Raw genomic sequence first — 20,722 nt, forward strand, 5'->3', positions numbered from 1 at the left:
ATTGGGCCAAAAAATTAAAGAGAGGTAAGAAGACTTTTTGGGCCACGCCTAGGGCCACAGCCCTAGTGGCAGGAGGCCCATATCCACCCCTGACGATAGTGGCCGCGAGCACAGGGCGAGTGAGGCGTGGAGCACGCTGCACGACGGTGTGGTCGGCTGAGGGCGGGGGTGGCGGCGCCTGGTCTGCGGGGGTGGAGAGCGGCTACATAGCGAGAACAGAGGGCGTGGGCACTGAAAAAAATTGAGTGCAAACTGTATCCACGAGGACTGCATGCATGCATGGCTTGGTTACCTGACACGTGTACCTGGCCTCATGGAAGACAAATATAGCAGTTTGAAGTAGTTCTATATCAAAACATAAAATACATCATGAAAAATAAAGGATGCGGTTTTCCCATATGGAAAGGCTAATTTACCAAACTAATAGATGACGGGTGACGGCCATTATTCACTGTGACAAGCAATCTACACAAAAAAGAGAATTAATTAGTCAAACAAATATGGACTTCCAAATTATGAAATTAGAAGAGAACAGTGCGTACCACTAATTTTTTAGGCAATAACATACATCGGTTTTTCATCTCTTGAAATCCTTTATGATTTTTTTTTTCATTATTTGCTTCTTAATATTTTTTTCTCATTGTAGCATATCATCAAGTTATTGAGCCATTCATCGCCCATTTTATTACGCAAATATGTCTTTATAATGGATATATATGGCTGAAAATGTCCTCTCAACTAAAGCCATTGACACTAGAAGTATCAATGTTAGCTCTATGAGACGATAAACCAATTGATAAGTTGTCCATTTTAGTCTTTTCGATAACTTTTCCAAGCTCAGTGCATCAAAAAAATCTTGAGTTCTAAAACAATTCATAAAGGCTTTAAGTTCATTTGGCAAAATAGTAAGGTCATCGATATCAAAATTCTCAGCATAATTTCAGCAAGCCTCACAAGTTTATCCACATCAAAACTAGAGGAGGAGAGTTCTTTAGGTTAAAAGAAGCCATACACACTAATAATTCTGAACTAATTTCACTAAATCGATGGTAGTAATGCATGTTTGTTACCTTTTGCTAATATAAGTGATGTTTACTACACAAGGTAATGATTTTTCAAACTGCTTTTTTCAAGTGTGGTTACTGATTTCCTTCATGCTCAGTGCTCACAGAATCCTCTCTACCTTGTTCACAATTGGCATGAATCCTCTCTGCCTCGGACAGATCAGAGCCCTTGGAGGAATTTCGGGTCGGTGAAGCGCGCGGCGTTGGCACCAGCGGCACGCCACGGCGAACCTGAAGAATGTTGCCTAGCTACGCGGGAGAAGAAGACCTCGAGTTGAACGACCTTGTGTCCAGCCCTGTTCGGCAGGACTTATTGCTGTTGCAGTTGATTTGTAGAGCTGATTTATTATGAGAAAAAAAACACCCCATGACTGAAAAGTAGGTCACAAACCGCAACGCAACAGAGGTGCCGGCCGGGCGGGCGGCATCCACGGGCCACGGTCCACGCCACCTGCGTGAGTGCATTTGGAGTTGGAAAACACGCCACCGTGCACACAGACACGGTAGATATTCACAAGGCACGTCAGACAAGGCGAACAAAGTAGGCATCTCTCTTCATCCTGTGATGGAGAATCCAATACACTGGCTAGTGCCGTTCACAGGCTCAGTAGCCAGTATCAATCTTAATCTCAGCATAAATATTCCGCGGACTGCGACTACAATGGGATATATACATCTTTGGAAAAAGTTTACTTAGCCCCTCATCTATTAACATGGTCTACTTCACACCCCAAACTATAAAACTGTCTATTTTATCCCCTGAACTTTTTAAAACCGTCTATTTTACCCCCCTGACAGTTTTCGACGTTGGTTTTACTACATTAATAGTGGTTTTGCTATATTGATGGTGGTTTTGTCTTTGTCTTTTTTATTTATTTCTGGTGAATCTTTAAAAAATCATAGTAAATCACAGAAAAAATATAAAATGGAAAATCTAATTTTGTTGGACTCCACATGAGTAGATCTACACAATGAACATATAATATAATATGCTTTAGTACAAAATTTTTACTGTAGTTTTAGATTAATTGGAAAATCCAATTTTGTCTGTAATTAATTGGAACAATTCATAGCTGCAGCTTCTGTGGTCCAATTATGGTGAAATTTTTATGGTAGGCTAATTATTGTATGCTTGAACTATAGTAAAAATTTCGTACTCATTGGACCATGTATAACTTAGTTATAGATAAATTCTAATTAATTACAGACAAAATTAGATTTTCTAATTAATTTAAAGGTACAGCAAAACCTTTGTACTAAAGCATACCACATTATATGTTAACTATGTAGATCTACTCATGTGGAGTACAACAAAATTGGATTTTCCATTTTATGATTTTTCTATGATTTTTCAAAAATTCAGCAAAAATAAATAAAAAAAGAAAAAGATGAAACCACAGGTAGCGTAGCAAACCACCGTTACTGTAGCAAAACCACCGTCGAAAACCGTCCGAGGGGGTAAAATAGACGGTTTTGAAAAATTCAGGGGGTAAAATAAACAATTTTATAGTTTGTGGGTGAAATAGACCATGGTTGATATGTGGAGGGATTAAGTAGACTTTTTATCTTTCGTCTCACGCACAAATAGAGCCGATAAATCATGTGCGAGTGCGAGCTAGCTCCCATGGCGGCAACCAGCCGGAGCAGAGAGGAGCGCTGGAGCCTCGCCGGCAAGACGACGCTCGTCACCGGAGGAAGCAAGGGGATCGGGTAACTTCGTGTGCCCTTAAATTTGGCTTGATCCGCTTCTTTTTTCATCTGAAACAGTGTTTTTCTCTCACAAATTCCCTCAGCATTCCTCTAAACCATCCAAATTTCTCCAGAATTCCTCCGAACATGCCCATACATATCCACGTCCACGCATGCGCGCCTCATGCCTGCCTGCGTACATACGTTCAGTCGCTGGGTTACTCATGGTTCTGAGTTCTGACTGACAGCCGCGCGATCGTGGAGGAGCTTGCGGGGTTAGGGGTGCGCGTGCACACTTGCGCCCGCACCGCCGCCGACCTTGACGACTGCCTGCGCGCGTGGGCGCGTCACGGCGTCCGTCTGCGACGTGTCGGTGCGGGGCGACCGGGAGCGGCTGGTGGCCGCGGCGCGGGCGGAGCTGGGGCCCAAGCTGGACATCCTCGTCAACAACGCCGGGCAGACCATGTTCCGCGGCGCCACGGAGACGGCGCCCGGCGACTACGCGCGCCTCATGGCCACCAACCTCGAGTCCTGCTTCCACCTCGCGCAGCTGGCGCACCCGCTGCTCGTGGAGGCGGGCGGCGCCTCGGTGGTGAACGTGTCCTCCATCGCGGGGCTCGTCGCGTACCCGGCGCTGGCGGTGTACTCGGCGACCAAGGGCGGGCTGAACCAGCTCACGCGCAGCCTCGCCGCCGAGTGGGCCGGCGACGGCGTGCGCGTCAACTGCGTCGCGCCGGGCGGCGTCCGCACGGACATCTCGAGCAACAACGGGTTGAAGCTGGACCCGGAGACGGAGGCGAGGATGGTGGCGGCGGAGGAGGCGCGGGTGCCCATCGGCCGCCTCGGGGAGCCCCAGGAGATCGCGTCCCTCGTCGCGTTCCTCTGCATGCCAGCCGCGTCCTACGTCACCGGGCAGGTCATCTGCGCCGACGGTGGCCGCACCATAGCTGCGTAGGGGGCATACGGCCTTGCTAGCTGTACTACGTACGTGCCGACTCAACAAACAACGGCCCTGCCTTGTATCGACGAAACTGCTCGTATGGTATAAATCTGCTCGTTGTATTTCCATCTTGCCATGATTATTTTCAATTTGTCATACGAAATTAATGGAACCGCTTCATCATGGAATCAAACGACTCGTTGTGTACGGTGTACCCTTCTCTCCCAAGAACTTCATCAGCAAAGTGCGTGCGGGGACGATGGCGACTGGTGATGGCGCGGCGTGCGCATGTCGTGTGAATGGCAAGCGTTACGGGAGCGCGGAGAGCCGGGCTGACAGGCGAAGACGTCCACAATCCGTTAACAATAGCGTTGGATTCCACCTGCCACGAAATCCTATCGGATTGACGGATTCATCATCAACCAAAACACCAGAAAATTTCCTCTCAGGCTCCGTCAAACCGTTTGGCTTTCGGGTGACTCGGAATCGGAATCCGTTGTTGACTCGTTACATTAGTATACTGTATACATATACCTGGGCGCAACAGCAGCCGTGACGCCGCATCTCGCACAGCCAAGCTCGCCGCAGCTCAAGGCGCCGCGCATGCAAGCAATGGACGAAGAACAGGAACCGCCCATGCCGAACGATCTGCAGATCACGTCCGAGACGACGCGGCTCGACCTGGAGCCCCGCCCGCCCGGCGGCGGCGGCCCGCGGCACGAGCTGGTGCTGCGCCTGGCAATGACGGAGTGCCACACGTGGCGCGGGATCGGGGGCCGGAGCGGGCGGGTCCGCCGTCCCAGGCGCATGAGCAGGGAGATATGGCTGCCCCTGGACGACAACCCCTCCTCCTCCGGCGGCGGGCCCTACTACCTGCGGATCGGCGACGACTGCCGCCGCCTCATCGGCCGGGCGATCAAGCACAGCCTCAGGGAGGAGCAGGAGTACCGCTACCTGACCCCGGCTTACTGGGACAAGGCCGTGCCCCGGGGCGTCGAGCGCGCCCTCGACGTGGCCGTGCAGCGCGACGGCGGCGGCGGCGGCGCCACGTTCGAGGTGATCGTTGACATCAGCGTCCGCTTCGAGTTCGTGTACTGCGAGGCCAAGGCGCTGCTGCTGTCGTGCGCCGAGAACGACGGCGGTGACCCGGCCGGGAGGAGCGGGAACGGCGGCGACGGCGAGGCGCCGTCGTGCTCCATCTGCTTCGAGGAGATGTCGCGGGAAGCGGACGAGGTGACGGACCTGCCGGGGTGCACGCACGGCTTCCACCCCTGGTGCATCGCCGCGTGGTTCCACAAGGCGTCGACGTGCCCGGTGTGCCGGCGCGATCAGTTGCAGTATCTCCCGCCAGATTACCGGGATCTCCATGACTCGATGGCCTTTGATCCTGACAGTTTGCCAGACTATTTGTAGTAGTCGTTTGATTCGTTGTCGTATGATTCAGGCATGTGATTTACTACCAACAACCGTGACACTAACTTATATACATCTGATTTGAGTTTGAGGTATCACGTTCAATTCCAATATGATTCAAACAAGAACATGCTACTGTCTGTGTATGATCCTCGCTAGAGCTTCCAGTAGAGGCGAGCGTGGTGGAGGACGCCGGAGACGAGCGCCCAGAAGAGGATCTGGGCGAAGAGGACGTAGAGGAGGATGCCCACCCTGGTGGAGTGCCACACCTTCACGAACACGTGCTTCCTCACCCAGTAAACCTGCAGCAAGTGACGTCGCATCCGAAGCATAAACAACGGAACAGGCCGGTGGGGTCTCCTCCTTTGTTTATTAATAGCCCCGTTCGCTTGTCTTATGAGCCGTACTATTTTAGCGAACGAACATTTGTTTTTCTCTCACAACGAATCAGCGAACTGTTCTTTCAGCCATGGTTTTTCAGCAAAACGAACGGGGTAACTTTTATTTACCAGAGTGTTGTTGGTGCCCTCGTAGTACCACCCGTTGAGGAACCCCTCGAAGATGCCTTCCGCGGTCGTCACGTACACCAGCATCGCGTTCATGCCGATCCACTGCAGCGGCGCGAAGACGTAGCGCAGGCTCAGGATGTCAACCTGCAAACAAGCGTTCTCCGGTTTTTTTCTAAGCAATCTTCATTCAGGCACAGAATGTGCGGAATCGTGGACACGGCATTTACCAGGAAGTAGAGCACGGAGAAGACGATTCCAGCAGCGCCGGCGGTGACGCAGATGTAACTGAATGTGTAGAGCTGCTTGTTAAGTGGGATTGCTGCAAGGAAACGTGTAAAAAAGCTGCTTGTTAAGCGGAATTCAGATGTGCTAATGCTAACTCATATGGAAGATGACACTTCGGTCATCTGTATGCTTTTATCTATACCATGTGAAAAGTGTAGAATGATTCCGAGGACAAGAAGAGCTATGCCCATGGTAACCCACTGCCTCAGCCTGTCTGTATGACTCTGGAATTTCAGAAACAACAACACATGTCATTAAGCGTGTTGCGACCTCTGCTTTCTGACATGACACCATAACAGAGCTGAAAATGAGAGATAATATCACCTTCATATGGACAAGCACATGCCCATAGTGAACACCTATGATCGTACTCAACACCGCAGAAAGTGAGCTGCGGAATCGACAAAAGCAATACTGTTAGCCTGAATTGGTAGCCATTCAGCAGGCCAATACAAGCACATTTACCTTTAACATTGAGTTACCACATACTAATGCTACTGTAGGAACTTAACTCTGAATATGCTACGGTAACAGATGTAGCATGACAGGTACCTTAGTATCCCTTCAGGTTCGAATGGCGCAACACACCATGCTGGGGCATCGTTTCTCAAAGGACCCTCATGTGGGGAATCATCAGTGCAGGCCTGCATGGACCACCATAGTACTACTGAATTAAGCACTGAAAATAACAGTAAGCACCAGCAAAGCTTTGTTTTGTCAGGAAACACAAGCCCTGTGCCTTCTCCATGCTGGTTTCTGGTACATGTGATTGATCCCAAGGATTTTGCGGTCAATGTAACCTACAGCGTTGCAAGGAGGGTCTAGTATCCCCCTTGTACCACACGTCACCTAGACATTAGGGAACACTGCAGATGAGTTGTAGTATTTCACAAAAAAGGAAAAAACAAAGGTAATTAGCTAACTTTCGGAACGCGAGAAATGGAGTCCATCAGCATCAAAGACTGGAGGAACCACGTACTGTTAAAACTTTCCCATAGTTTGGGCTGTCAACATTTCGCACTCTGAATTCCCAATCAGGAGCATAAATACCATAGACAAGGGACAGGTAGATCACTAGAATGCAGCATGCAACAATCCTTGCAAACGCACACACACAACACGTTGTTAGTGTGTCGAAACGAAACCTTTCAGAACTTGAAAGAAAACCAAACCTCGCATACCATTGGGAAAAATACATTCTGAATATAGAGAAGCCTGAGCTTGACTGATCCTGAATCTTTGTATCTTTTGTAACAATCTCTAGAACTGCAACCACCAAATACGCAAGAGCTATCCTCTGCAGGAGCAAGAACCAAATTACTTTGAATAGCACGCATCCCCATTTTTTTTCAGGCTCAGAGATGAGGAAAAAATTACATTCAGATTCGTACCTGGAGGATTCCTCCCCATCTTACGTGCTTCATGTCGACTCCATAAGTCAGTTCGTCCGGAGCATGGGAGTAACCGCCTGAACACAAAACACGTTCACCAATTGCTAATCAGCTTTGTTGCACGAGCCTATAGACTTGCAAAACACATTTCATTCACGATTCGAAGCGCAGGCGTATATATACAGCAGAATAACCTTGCAACAGGATGCCCCAGAACAGCAGCTTCAGTGTTCTTATGACTACCCTTCTCCGGAGAGAGTCACTTACCGCGACGGTGAGGCCGCGGAAGACGTCGAGGGAAGCAACCCGCCTGCTCCGGCGAGGCGCCTTCTCGTTGGCGTAGGCCTCATCCGTGCCCGGACCGCCGCGACGGGCGGGGTCCTCCTCCGCGACGTCGCCGTGCGCCTTGAGCTCAACCACCTTTTTGCTGCTCCCGTCCATGGACGCTCGTGCAAGTAGCCAAAACCTGCGTGACGCAGACGGGGGGTCACGGGTGTATGGATAAGAGATGGGAGGAGGATTCCGATTCCTTGAAGCAATCGCTGCTCGCCTACGACTAGGAATGTTGCTGCTCGTGTGGGTTCTCAGTTCTCACTCTCACACGGCGAATGATTGAACCCACTGGGCACTTGGGCAGTGACAGGCTGACAATCTGACCGGCGGGGGACCGACCGACCGACCGAACGTGCCTCGGACTGTTTTTCTCTTCTTTTGGAAGGTTGCTCGGCTAAGGACGATTCTGACGTCGTTTTCCGATGGATGGATGCGACAGATTTGGGGATTGAGAGAAGCTTGGGTTTGTTTGGTTGCTTTGCTGGATGAGCTTGACCCCATCTTAGGAGTCCCTCCGTTCCCTAGTAGACAGACACTTCAGCGAATAGATCGGACAAAGATTATTCCGGCTTGTCTATTTATGAACCTGAATTTTCGCCCCTGTTCATATCTGCTGCTGCTCCATGTGTCCAGAATCTTTTCAAGTTTTGCTTGATGTTATGACACCACACCAGTAAGCCATGTGAATTGATATGTTATTTTTTTTCTTGTAATAACACGAAGGGATAAACAGAACTAACCATGCGAGATAGCATGGTGTAGAAACAAACGAATGAGCAAAGCAAACAAACAAACTCGGCCGCGGCAGCAGCAGCAGCGACAAACTAGCAAAAAGGCTAGGCTAGTTCAGTCACTCACTCACTCACGCAGCGCTACTTCTGAACCGAACCGGAAGACGAGCCCAAACAACGCAGCAACGCATGCGTGGCTACTGCGAGGAGGAGGAGGCGGTGATCTTGGCAACGGCCTGCGCGGAGATGGGCGGGAGGCTGAGCGAGCAGAGGCTCTCCCAGGACGCGGTCACGTCGTCCTCCTGGCCGCTCGCGGCGGCATCCTTGGCGAAGGCCGCGTGCATCGACGCCACCACGCCGCGGGCGGCCTCCCTCGCCTCCGGAAGCCGGTCGTTCAGCAGCTCCGCCGCCACCTGCAGCAGGGCCGACATCCCGAACTCCTTCATCGCCTCGATGTCCTGTGTGCCAAACAAAGGAAGCTGTGTGAGTCAAGAACTGTGGCGCGTCGCGGGCTATGCTCAGCTGCTGGCGTGGCGTGGGCGCGTGGCGTACCATCCGGGCGGCGCAGTGGGAGATGGCGACGGCGGCCTTGGCCCTGACCCTGAGGTTGGCGTGGTGGACGTACGCCTTGAGCTTCTTCAGCAGCGGCAGCGGCGGCATCGACGCCGCCATCGCGCGCATCGCCTTCTCGGCCTCCTCGCACACGAACCGCTTGTCCTGGGACGCCTTCAGCAGGAGCTGGAGCAGCTGCGAACGGAGACGAGCTCAGTCAGTCAGCAGCTGCGAACTGGGATCTGTAACTGTCCCCTTGAGGGTAGGGGTGCTAGTGCGAGGGCGACACGACACGTACCAGCTTGTCGAAGGCGATATCGGAGACGGAGGCGAGGAGGTTGCCGAAGGAGCTGAAGATGTCGGCGCAGGCCATGATGGACGTCTTGAGCACCGCGCTGCGGGGGCTCTTCATCGTCTTCACGACCGCCAGCACCACCTTCTCTCTGCCGCAAGATCAGCCACGCGAATTAAAACGAGTGACAAAAAAGTTTCCGAAATCGAAATCGGACGAGAATGTAAACAGCACCAAATCGAACTCACAGGATCGGGTTCAGCAGCGTGGGGTGGTGGATCGCGAGGCGGCGCGCGTCGTTGAGCGCCTCGCAGGTCCTGACCCAGTCCTTGGAGTCCAGGTCCGCGACCAGCCCCACGGCCTTGGCCTTGGGGCTGGCCGCCGCCGCCAGCTCCTCTGACGGGATGTACTCGACGGCCTGCTCCGCCGCCGCGGCCGTGGCCCTGGGTGCCGCGTTCTCGTCGTTCCCCTTCTTATTCTTGCCGCCGCTCCCGGGCGAGGCGACCTTGACGGCGGCGGCGGGGACGCCCACCTTAGCCACCTTCTTGGTCCGCTCCTCGACGGCGACGGGCATCGTGTTGTCGAGCGCGCGGAGGGCCATGGGTCGCTGTCACTGGTCGCGCTCGCTCGCCAGAGTCGGACTCGCAGGCGGATGCGGTTGTTGGAATGGTGCTGGAGGATGGGCGGCGGCGGCGATTGATGATGCTAGTGGAGAATGGGGGAATGGAAGAAGATGAGGCGGAGTTGGAAATTTTAAATGCGGAGGGTGGGGAAGGGGCGGCTGTGTCTAACGGCTATAAAATGTTTAAACTCGCGTGGTGAACGTTGGGAGCTTGTGATTGTGATGCTGCTGCCTTTCTACCGTTGCCATAAATTCTGGTAAATAAACGATTTCAAAATAATGCCGTTGCCATAAATTCTGGTAGATAAAATAAACGATTTTAAAATAAAAGAAAAACAAGCAAAAGTACAAGATTGAGTTATGGCCCATGAGTTCTGCAGTTTTTGGTCTATTTGAATTCATGCCTAGCGCTGCTGAACCGCTGAAAAAGTAAAGACATGAACAGTCACGAAAGTTCCTGTTAGGCCCTGTTTGGATTCATGCCTAGCGTTGATGAAAAACTTTTCATACCTCCATTCCTCTTAATGAAAAAAAAATGTTCTTCCCTCTCAATCAATGGGGGGAAAACGTGCCAAATGTGCCGTAACAACACGGTGGCGGAAGATGAACAGTGACGAAACTTCAGAATTTTGGTAACAGCCTATTGTGTCGCGTTTGGGTAGATGACGATGATCAGGTACACGTGTACCAAAACCTCGAGGTCTCCTATAACTTGAAATACCGTGTTGCCCATTCCTCCTCTTGCGTAGATGGAAGATGACATCCCTTGACATTTACCTAAAGTACAATCATACGCCTAGAGCACAAGTGGCACTTAGGGCCTCTTTGGAGGGCTCCGGCGGCTCCGGAACCCCCAATCCCTAGCTCCTCCGGCTCCTCACTGTCTGCTACAGGCCGCCCAGTGGTGCAAAGGGCATGGGCAGGCGGAGCCGGAGCCATGCGGAGCTGAGCCAAACGAGTCCTTACCACCTCTGTAAGACATTGTACAGTCAACACATAACCCTAATTCCAATTTTCATGGACTCCATGAACTGAGCGAAATTGGAACCTAACAAAACTGTCCGCAGCTTATATATGTACAAAGGGAGGGTGTGTCCTCAGTCAAGCAGTGCTCCATCGGTGTGCAGCATTCGGCTTGTTCGGGAGGCCGTAAACGATCGTGGATTATTTACTGCTGGCTGGTTTGGTGTAAGAGAAAAACACTGTTCCCGGCTGAAAATTTACGATCGTTTACGAGCAAGCGAACAGGCTGTTGTTGGCACGAGAAATCCACCAGGTGTTCAGAGTAGTAGCCGATTGTTGGAGTTCCCTGTAACCTTCCTCTAAGAACTTGCCATTCTTGATCAGGCCACGCGCAGCAAATCCCATGAGCTCAGAAGGATCCACGTGACGCTGGAACCAGTGAGGAACAGCAACATTGTAAGAGGTTGATGCACTTGGGGCTGGAGACGCGCTTCGTTCCACTTCCAGGTGCGGTTCTGGCTCGGCTTCCTTTGACGGCACTTGGACAGCTGAAGGTTCTGATGACAACATGGAACTCCCTATGCCAAACCCTTCCCAATCAACCTGCTGCCACAGTCGGTATCCATCATCACTCACGTTGTGGTTTTGGAGCTCAGATCTCTGCTCTGCAGCCAGTCTGTCAACTTCGACCTTGAGTTCCTGCAATCGCTGCCCAATTCTTTCTGTTGCTTTGTCGTACAAGATCCCTCTAGAGATATGTTGGGTGTCATCACAGTTGTCAATGAGCAGGTCATCAAAGCTGATTGGGTCACCCACAACCACAATCACCTTGAAATTCAAGTAAATGATTTAGCAAATATTTTATGACAGCATTTGATGAGTCGTGTAGGTTAGGGGCACACACCCTTTTTCCTGCTCTGGGGATGCGTTTTCCAACAGGCATTATATCCTGCATCCCAGTATGGACAAAGGGTATTACAACTGGAAGGCTGTCAGCATCCATTACCAATCTGGTAAAACAAGAGGGAATCAAACTAATTAAAACACAAAACTGATCAATAAGTAAGAACCTTAAAACACAAGGCTATAATGTATATGTCTAAACAGAGTGCAGGTTTTGCTATGAGGACAGAAGCAAACTGATGGTGATCTGTGGTCCAGTATTCTTTAGAAAAAGGACAGTATAGGAGGGAAATAATTTTCTAACCTTCCAACACCTCTCTTGGCAGGAGCAATGGTTTTCCCTCCATCCCTTGAACGGCTTCCTTCAGGAAATATATGAACCCATCCACCACTGTTAAGCTTTGAAAGTGCCATATCCATTCCCTGAACAAAGAAAAAAAAAGGCAACAAGTGAAGAGCGAATCCAGTGATGCATCCAATTCAATGGTCCAAATGTAATCAATCATACTCCATGATTTTAGATCAGAAAAAAGATGACTTATGATATTCAAAGCATGAAGGAATTATAACATTGTATGATTGCATAAATGAGAAGAGGGCAAAAGGAAGTGCGTGAACCCATGCAGCAGGGAATACCAATATATTAATACCTTATTAGGGTTCACTATAGTACCTTAACTACCAGAGACTTCTCATCTAATTACTAAACCAAGGAATTATCTAAGAATAATTCTCAAATCCACATATGCTAATTGTTTAAAAAATAGCACACCTCTGCCTGTTGCAATTTCCCTATTCAAAATGTAGCAAAGCCTGGTGTTGAATTTTATTATGTATTGCCACCGTTATTCCCCAGAAGTATAGCAGGAAAAAATGACAAGTGAAGGCACATAAGAGTATCTCTGCCCTTTGCAAATCCCAAGACGACACTACTCACTAAATTAAAATGAGAGAATTATTTATTTGGCACTGAAACAAACCAGTGTTTCGTATTTGGCACTCGAAAATTTGAACTTTCTTATCTGGCATCAAGTTGAAATTTCCTTTCGTAAATGGCACTACCGTCCGTTTTCATCGGTCATCTGTTGGTTGACTGGTTCGACCGTGTCAGTTTTTTCTCTGTATGTCCAATGTATCCGTCTGCTAGATACGAAACCTGAAATTTGGCCGAGCCCCCGTAATCCCAGATCCCGGACCTTCTTCCCCGGCTCTGTGCCACTGTGCGAGGCTCTCCTCCGCCGCGGCGCGCCGCGCCTCGTACAGGCGCTCGTGCGCGGACCTCCTCCTGCCGCCGCGGTGCCCCGGCGCCCCACCCCTCCCCTTCGCGGGTGACGGAGACGGAGATGGTGACGATGCGCTCGGCTTCGCCGCCGCGGTTGGCGCAGTTGGAGCAGCGTGGTGGGAATGCTGCTGCAGGTGGTGGGTGGTCTTGCCGCCGTCCGACGTGCTGCGGTGGAGCAGGTCCTTGAGGAACCCGCCCCAGCGGCGGGATCCCCGGGAGGACGAGGACGACGTGGAGGAAGCAGAGGAGGCGGTGGACGAGGACGAGGACGAGCGCGACACCGCGGGGGTCGCCGCCGCCGGATGCTGCGCCTCGTCGGCGAACTCGGCCTCCGGCACGGGTTGTGCAGGCGCGTGCGACGCGGTCCGCCAGTGTGTGCGGAACGGGGACATCGAGCGCGCCTTCCGGCGCAGGGAGCGGCTCCGGACGCGGCCGCGGTCGTCGGCAGCCTCCTCCTCCACCCGCTCGGCGTCAGCGCGCCGCGCGTCCGCGGCGGCGTGGGGGAAGTCCAGCAGCAAGGCCGGGTCCGGGTGCGGCTGCAGCAGCGCGGCGGACGGGGCGGATCTGGCTGTTGTGGAAGAGCTCGTCGGCGGAGGACATGGCGGCGGCGGAGGGCGACGGGAAGCGCGAGGAGAAGTCGAAGTCGAGGACGCCGGGGATGGTGTCCTTGCCGCCGCCGCCGGGGCTGGTCGGCGCGCTGAAGAAGAAGTGGGACGGGGACGGGTACGGGTCCCGGTCACGGGTGGGGCTGGATGGCGCGCTGACGAAGGGCGTGGAGCAGGCGTGCTCATGTAGGCCATGCTCACCTTCGCGCGGCCATGGCGGAGCGGAGCTCCAGGCGCGTGCGCTCGCCGTTGCCATGGCCAGCCGGGGGCGAGGCCGACCACCATCTGCGCGACAGTAGCGCCCCCGGCCCCTGCGCGCAAGACCGGCGGCGGCTCAACAGCTCGCTCGCGCGCTTGCCCGGCAGCAGCGTGGCGGCCTGCTCGCGCGCGCTCGCCGGCCATGGTGCGCTGCCTTCTCGTCGGCGCCGTCCATACGAAAATACTTGAATTTCCCTATTTGGCATCGTGGGTTTCTACTATAAACAAGGGTATTCGTGTCTTTTTGCCAGCCACTTAACACCGTTATTGTCCTAAATGGACGGCAGTGCCATTTACGAAAGGAAATTTCAACTTGATGCCAGATAAGAAAGTTCAAATTTTCGAGTGCCAAATACGAAACACTGGTTTGTTTCAGTGCCAAATAAATAATTCCCCCAATTAAAATACTGATGCTTTCACAATATGAATTACGCGGATAAATCGGTTCATCAACATTAAAAAGTTTAGACCATACAGTCAAATTCTTGGTAACAATAAGATGGATACCTTTTGGTAGATGCCTTCACCACGAGAAACAGGTAACACCTTAACAGACCTGAAGAATGTAGACAAAACTGGATTTGTAAAGCAACGATCAGTCGCACACAGTGTCCATCTCAGCTTTTGTGCTTCCAGCATAACAGATGGTGGTAGAAGGGAGGCAATTACAAATGGATCATCCATTGCTGCCACATGATTGCTGACCTGAAAACGAAAATTACAAAGATAAAAAATTACATGACTAGGAGCATAGCTGAAAACCTTTAGATTTACTAGCTACATCCCTACGATACGCATAAGAGTAATGTGTTGCAATAAAGATATTCCATACCGTTAGAAGAGCCTTGCCTTTAGGTCTCCCTTGTAATGCCTAATGAAGCTTCTCTGCACCATAAACCTGCACATCTTCAGAGTTTAGAAAAAGCGAAACAACTAGACCAGAGTACTCAAATGTTCTCTTGTTAACTAGGATACCTGAACAGAGTTAAGGCCATGCATAAAAACATAGCATGCACTGCCAATAAGAGGAACAGCCAATGCTTGAAGCGACCAGAAAATAACAGAGTCTTCAATCCCATTAACTTCTTTGCCCACTGATAAATAACAAAGAACTCATCAGTACAATCTCCTTTTATTTTTATCATGAGATCATAATCGAAGCTTAGAACATAAGTTGTAGCAACCAGATTTTGCGTAGTTGCAGTTCCAATAGTCGAGACCGATACTAAATGTTAAAAGAAGCTGTACACATTTATGTCCAGCGACCATTACAATACTGAAGTGGGCACACTAGCGTCAAGACGATCCAACAGTTGCGATATCAACTCACAGGTGCAAAACTGCCGCACACCACATTGAACCACTTATCTATACCTCTCTTTCTGTAGAATCTCAAAGCACTGGACGAAGGCTTCGCCGCCGCCTCAGGAGATGTCTCCGTCGATGTGGAGCTCCGATCCGAGCCCCGGTCCCTCTGCAGCAGGGCCCGAACGCGATCCGACCACCGCCGGACCGCCTCAGTGGCGACACGGCCGTCCGCCCGCAGCCACAGCGACCGGTGGTCCACGGGCGCCACGCGGAACCTGTTGCGGATCTGCGTCCCCACCACCCGCGCGCGCTCCGCCCACGGAGCCCCGCCGCCGGCCGCCATTGGGGGCTAGGGTTAGGGTTCGAGTACGGCTCCAGCACTGGAGGCTAGCTGGGTTTAGCTGCTGACCTTCCAGAGGCGTCGTGAAGATATTATTTTAGAGCTTCGAGCTTGCGATTGCTGCTGCGTGAAATCGAATTAGGCGAAATTTTAATCGCGGTCTTGGGGAGGAAGGAAGAAAGCGCGGGAGGGAAAGGTGGTGGGACCCAGGTGCAGAGGACGAGAGTCACCGGAAAATATGAGGGTGGGTCCAGCCTGATGCAATAGTTGGGCCCGGTGACAGTGAGAGGATGGAGCCGAGCTGTGATTGGATAAGGACTACTAGTAGCTCACAAAAGCGTGTCCCAGGAGCTGATGGTGGCTCTTCATCTAGAAACATCCGAATGCATCCAAAACGGCCTAGGAATGCAAGAGATTTTTGCAATCATGCACTTCGACAAAGTTGGTGATCAGATGCCCAAACAGCAGAATAGATTGGGGGCATATGGATTCCTAAATTCTGAGCAATAATCACTCTGTTCGCTTGTTGGTTTCAGTCAGCCCAAATCAGTCAACCAACAGTGTTTTTCTCTCACAATAAACCAGCACCAGCCAGCCCAGAAACCAACCAGCGAACAGGCCGAATAAGTTCACACATACGGACATATCCAGCTGCAAAATGCAGGGGGAAACAATATCACACCACGTTACAGAATAATTTGAACTGAATACATGCGACTCTGAGGTGACAAAATTAGGGCATGGAATCATGCAAAATTATGCAAGTTGAGCTCAATTCCGAAGCGATATGGTCCCAATCAGATCAGAATCTGAAGTCACGGTTACTTTATCGTCATCCACGATGTTAGATGTGCTTATCAATCCACCATACCTCGTGCTCGAATTATCTGAAGAGGAAGTGAAGTATAACGATTTTAGACGTTGCCATTACAACTATACAAGAAAAAGGATTTATTGGGTGTGATGCTTTTACCTAAATTCCACCGGAGCCCGGTGGTTGTGGTGATAGCTGACGGTCCACCCATGGGAATCAAACCACAATGAGGACCTTCAACCGATTTCTCAACATGGATCTCGTGAGAGTGTGTCTTGGGGAGCAGAAAGATTGAACAGTCATCTGATAGGAGGAGGATCTGATGTTTGAAAAGCGGTACAATACATTGATGTTCCCCCATCTCATGATCGAACCTTCCACCGAGTGCACCAAGAACAAGAATACACAAGCTGCAGTTAGAGAAGTCAGAGTAAAATTTGTTAAGCTGACATTGCATAGCATAGTTATAAAGGTTAATTGGATCTATGCGATTATAATTTTATCGTTTCTGAAACACACCATTACTATTTAAGAAACTATGCCACTGCCATTATAACTTTACAGATGTTTGAGATACGCCATTATGTACGCTTGAAGATGACTTGGGCCCACTGACAGACGTATGAAGAGCACTCTATATCCGTATGGACAAAATTGCCCCCCTTCCTCTTCTCTCTCACAATCACTGACACATGAGGCCCACTCGTCAGCCTTGCACACCTTCTCTCTGTGTTGTCTTCTTCGTCTCCGGTCACCTGTTGGCAGTGGGCGCGCGACTCCGCCACCCACACGCTCGCCTGGCTGCAGTGCAGCAGCGGCGTGGTGGCCCACCTGCGCCCTCGCCAGCGGCAACCCACCCACGCGCAAGCCCGACGGCAGCAGCAGCTCGCCAGCGCGTGCGCTCGCCGGCAATTGCGCGACTGCCTCCTTGTCCGGTGGCGTCACAGCAGCGCACAGCCTCGCCCGACGAGGCAGCCCCCGCGCTCTCACCCGGCGGCAGCGCAGCGGCCCACCCGCGTGCACTTGCCGGCCATGGTGCGGTCGCCTGCTCGTCGGTGGCGGCGCAGCAGAGTGCACGCGCTCGCCCCGCGACGGCTCGGCTGGACTGACGCGACAGCCCGCCCGCGCCCGTCAGGGGCACAACATCTCCTGGCGACCATGGACAGGGGCAGCCAAATCCACAGCACGGTGATGCCGGCTCGAACTGGAGTGCGCGAGGGAGAGGAAAGGGTCGTGGAGCTGGTGGTGGTGGTGGCTGGGGCTACGCGACAGGCCGGTGGTGGGGAAATGAACGATGGTCGTGAAGCTCTACTACACGGCCATGGCGGTCGTGACTGCGCTCACGGACAGAGGGCGAGGGAGGCGATGGGGAGCGGCGAGGGCGAGCAAGAGGGAGAGCACAAGTGAGTGAGGGCGCTGGAGCTGGGGCACGGAACAGCAGCCGAGGCCGAGCTCCTCGACGGCTGCGTTGGACATCGGCAGCTCAGGGGAGAGGAAGGGGATGACATGGGAAAGGAAGGGGATGACACATTGGGCCCACCTGTAAGTGAGATAGAGTAGAGGGGTATTTTAGTCTATATGAAATACAAAACTGTCCATACACCTGCACATGGGCCCGAAGACGCGACATACGTATATAATGACATGTATCGGCTTTCGTAAGAATTATAATGGCACTGGCATAGTTTCGCGAATAGTAATGGTGTGTTTCAAAAACAGCAGAGTTATAATGGCACAGATCCAATTAATCCTAGTTATAATGGATGTTTTTCTAATCAATATAAATAGACTACATTAGACTTCTCTGGGATAGGGAGATTGCTTGTGATAAATGATACACATTTGTGCAAGTCAGTTGTGTCCTGATCATGCGATTCATCAACTATGTTGGTGCTCTGCACTCAATCAAAGAAGACTATCAATAAGTCATGAAAGATTCCAGTCCCAGTCAACAAAAGAACTTCCAGTATGAAGGCAGTATCAAGGGTGCAGGAACGGGAGGCAGAATCTTAAAAGCAGCGTGTGCACACTCAGTTTACCAATGGCTCCTGTGAATTTTCTCCAAAGGCAGTAAATCGGAAACAAAATACAGGGGATATCAAAGTGCCTAATTTCTTAGCCCATGAGCTTCCCAAGGATATTCAAAGTACATGAATAACGGAGGTGCAGTATTCAAAGTACAATCAACAAATGAAACAATAGAGCATTATGTTTGCATGTCTTATATACTTCTTTCTCCAGATACAGATTCTCTGGACAAGAATCTAAAACAAAACAAGACATATTATTCCAGATTAGGAAGTTTGGACAGTTGATATGCCTAACTTATGCAAGTAATTTCAGCATTTCTCTTTCACTGCACATACTACTATAATTAATAAAGCAATCTTAACAAACACCTCAATTACAAACGTAGGTCATCTAGGCCATTGACACAGTCCTAAATGTGACATTTTGACTTGTGATTTGTAAGAACATATGTAATTTCAATAAAAAATATATGCTATATATATATATATATTTTTAAATGTAGGAGTGGAGAGAGCCCTGGCCTTTGGAGAAGTCTTAAATATTGCTACCTGCTTGAACCAACTCACAACCTCATGGAGCAGCACTATAACCTGCCTCCTGTGACCAGCCAGCCACATAACCTTCCCACAATGCAATGGTATTTTCAATAAAGTATCTAGGAGTACTAATTCTATGTTCTAATAAAGTATCTAGGAGTACTAATTCTATGTTCTCAATCTACACAATCATTGACATATTGATGGTTAAACTGAATATCTGACAAACAGAGGTTCTACAACAACTTGCATTTGAAACCAGAGGGAGCAGAGATCAAGGTCTGATATACAGTCTGTTATTGCCAAAAGCAGCAGCCCAGGAGAACTTCCAATGATGTCAAAAAAAAAAAAGGAGAACTTCCAAACATATTCACGTGGACCCAGATGGCAAAACTTTGATAGCATTATACATGTGCACTCGAAACTGTCCTTGACAGTTGTTAAATGTAGGAGGACTATATGGTTCATGTACGAGCTACCAAGCATTAGCCTGTCATTTTCATCCATGAATGCTAAATATTAAAAAGACAAGAGTTACCAAATTGGAATAATACTCCTTCACTTCTGGCCTTATTGAGTCCATGTCCCCTTTAATTACATCTGGCTTGTACCTGCAAGAAGATAAGATACATTAAATTAAAACTGCCCTGAATCCTTCCAAACTGTACCAACAAACCAAACTGTATACATCTCATGCCAACTAATACAGGCATGGTAATTTGGTAAACCAACCAACCATGCTCCTTTAGTTGACAGAATATTCCCAGATACACAATATCTTCAGCTGACTAATACTGATTGGATTAACATTTTATTTTGAATCTGAGAAGAAATGCATAGAGGTTTCTCAAACTTATGGCAAACTACCAAAGCCAAAAGAGTGGCCCATAAAGACGTTCTGAGACACATATATAGCATGAGAAAACAAGCATAATTCTTAACATCACTAGAAATTTTCGTTGAACTGAAAGAGCAAGTTGCTTGTCTCCTACTCCTTATCAGAGGAAGGACGCACAAAAAAAAAGGACCTTCTATAGCAACATATAGCAACTACAGCACAATGGGGAGGGCGTCTTCAATTTTATCAAGAGTGAAAACAGCAACAGCTAAACCATTTATTCCAAAGAAGTGGCAAGGCAGATGCTGCACGCAATAAACATATTTCCGAATCAACGCAACTGGAAACTGGATTAGGCAAGGCCCTTGGCGCCATGCGAGCAGCTCCGTCGCTCTCGCGGCGCATCCGCGCACAAGGAGACAACTACAACAGGATACATCGTTGTTTCTGGTGCATTCCATCGAGCACAATAGGAACAATCCAGTCGACCTGAATTTAAAGAAGGCAGACGTGTCATATCATGTGTGTTTGGATATTAATAAAAAAATAAATTACAGAATTCATCGGTAATTCGTGAGACGAATTTATTAAGCCTAATTAATCTATTATTAGCACATATATTACTGTAGTACCACATTATCAAATCATGAACTAATTAGGCTTAAAAGATTCGTCTCGTAAATTAGTTACAAACTATACAATTAGTTATTTTTTAATCTATATTTAATATTCTATGTATGTGTCTAAACATTCGATGGAATAGGAACTTTTGGCGAAGCAGGCTCAAAAGTTTCTCCTTTTTTCTTCGAGAACGACGAACGTGGAACGAGAAGTCAGAGTCCGCTTTTTCCTGCCCCGTCGCTTCGAAGGCGTGTTACGTTTCGTTGGTCTGACGTGGCAGTGGTTTTCCCAATCATTTTTTGTTAATTTAAATGGGAGAAATGAGAGAGATTCTCAAACACTTTGAAGATTATCTCCAACGATGAGAAACCAAAATACAAGATGTATTTCACGTTTAGGTAG

At 49.8% G+C, this 20,722-nt stretch overlaps 3 protein-coding genes and 3 pseudogenes across 3 annotated transcripts; 2 read left to right on the top strand and 4 right to left on the bottom strand.

The window, feature by feature from the left end:
* The first annotated feature begins 2,688 nt into the window (after positions 1-2,688).
* LOC136451061 (tropinone reductase homolog At5g06060-like) lies at positions 2,689-3,961 on the top strand (annotated as a pseudogene).
* A 368-nt stretch (positions 3,962-4,329) lies between these two features.
* On the top strand, positions 4,330-5,106 carry LOC136455548 (uncharacterized). The gene has a single exon (XM_066455526.1). The coding sequence runs from the start codon at positions 4,330-4,332 to the stop codon at positions 5,104-5,106; it is 777 nt and encodes a 258-aa protein (XP_066311623.1).
* Positions 5,107-5,123: 17 nt separating this feature from the next.
* Positions 5,124-10,180, bottom strand: LOC136455549 (uncharacterized). The gene is made up of 16 exons (XM_066455527.1): positions 9,448-10,180; positions 9,206-9,350; positions 8,908-9,102; positions 8,557-8,813; positions 8,420-8,448; positions 7,486-7,881; positions 7,292-7,368; positions 7,082-7,197; positions 6,880-6,997; positions 6,633-6,749; positions 6,453-6,544; positions 6,225-6,291; positions 6,043-6,124; positions 5,843-5,934; positions 5,616-5,759; positions 5,124-5,408 (listed from the first exon to the last, which is right to left on the bottom strand). Exons 1-16 carry the CDS (start codon positions 9,798-9,800, stop codon positions 5,262-5,264), a joined length of 2,427 nt encoding a protein of 808 aa, XP_066311624.1. The 5' UTR covers positions 9,801-10,180; the 3' UTR covers positions 5,124-5,261.
* A 183-nt stretch (positions 10,181-10,363) lies between these two features.
* On the bottom strand, positions 10,364-15,669 carry LOC136451059 (uncharacterized; annotated as a pseudogene).
* Positions 12,831-13,902, bottom strand: LOC136451219 (uncharacterized; annotated as a pseudogene).
* Positions 15,670-16,251: 582 nt separating the features above from the next.
* Positions 16,252-19,715, bottom strand: LOC136451062 (thiamine pyrophosphokinase 1-like). Its single transcript, XM_066451803.1, has 5 exons — positions 19,705-19,715; positions 19,400-19,475; positions 18,095-18,189; positions 16,454-16,704; positions 16,252-16,367 (listed from the first exon to the last, which is right to left on the bottom strand). Exons 2-5 carry the CDS (start codon positions 19,442-19,444, stop codon positions 16,252-16,254), a joined length of 507 nt encoding a protein of 168 aa, XP_066307900.1. The 5' UTR covers positions 19,445-19,475; positions 19,705-19,715.
* Positions 19,716-20,722: the final 1,007 nt, after the last annotated feature.

This window comes from Miscanthus floridulus, chromosome 5, assembly GCF_019320115.1.
Source record: "Miscanthus floridulus cultivar M001 chromosome 5, ASM1932011v1, whole genome shotgun sequence".
Taxonomy (NCBI): Eukaryota; Viridiplantae; Streptophyta; class Magnoliopsida; order Poales; family Poaceae; genus Miscanthus; species Miscanthus floridulus.

Bases quoted from the DNA above. Each gene is read 5' to 3' on its own strand.
- LOC136451062 (XM_066451803.1), bottom strand. From the start codon at position 19,444: ATGGACTCAATAAGGCCAGAAGTGAAGGAGTATTATTCCAATTTG. The intron at 16,705-18,094 runs GTCTAATGTAGT...CTCTAACTGCAG, and splicing joins AATCTCCCTATCCCAGAGAA to CTTGTGTATTCTTGTTCTTG. The intron at 16,368-16,453 runs GTAAAAGCATCA...CTTCCTCTTCAG, and splicing joins CGGGCTCCGGTGGAATTTAG to ATAATTCGAGCACGAGGTAT.
- LOC136455549 (XM_066455527.1), bottom strand. From the start codon at position 9,800: ATGGCCCTCCGCGCGCTCGACAACACGATGCCCGTCGCCGTCGAGGAG. The intron at 7,198-7,291 runs GTACGAATCTGA...TTGCTCCTGCAG, and splicing joins GATGGGGAGGAATCCTCCAG to AGGATAGCTCTTGCGTATTT. The intron at 5,935-6,042 runs GTATAGATAAAA...GTTTCCTTGCAG, and splicing joins CATTCTACACTTTTCACATG to CAATCCCACTTAACAAGCAG.
- LOC136455548 (XM_066455526.1), top strand. From the start codon at position 4,330: ATGCCGAACGATCTGCAGATCACGTCCGAGACGACGCGGCTCGACCTG.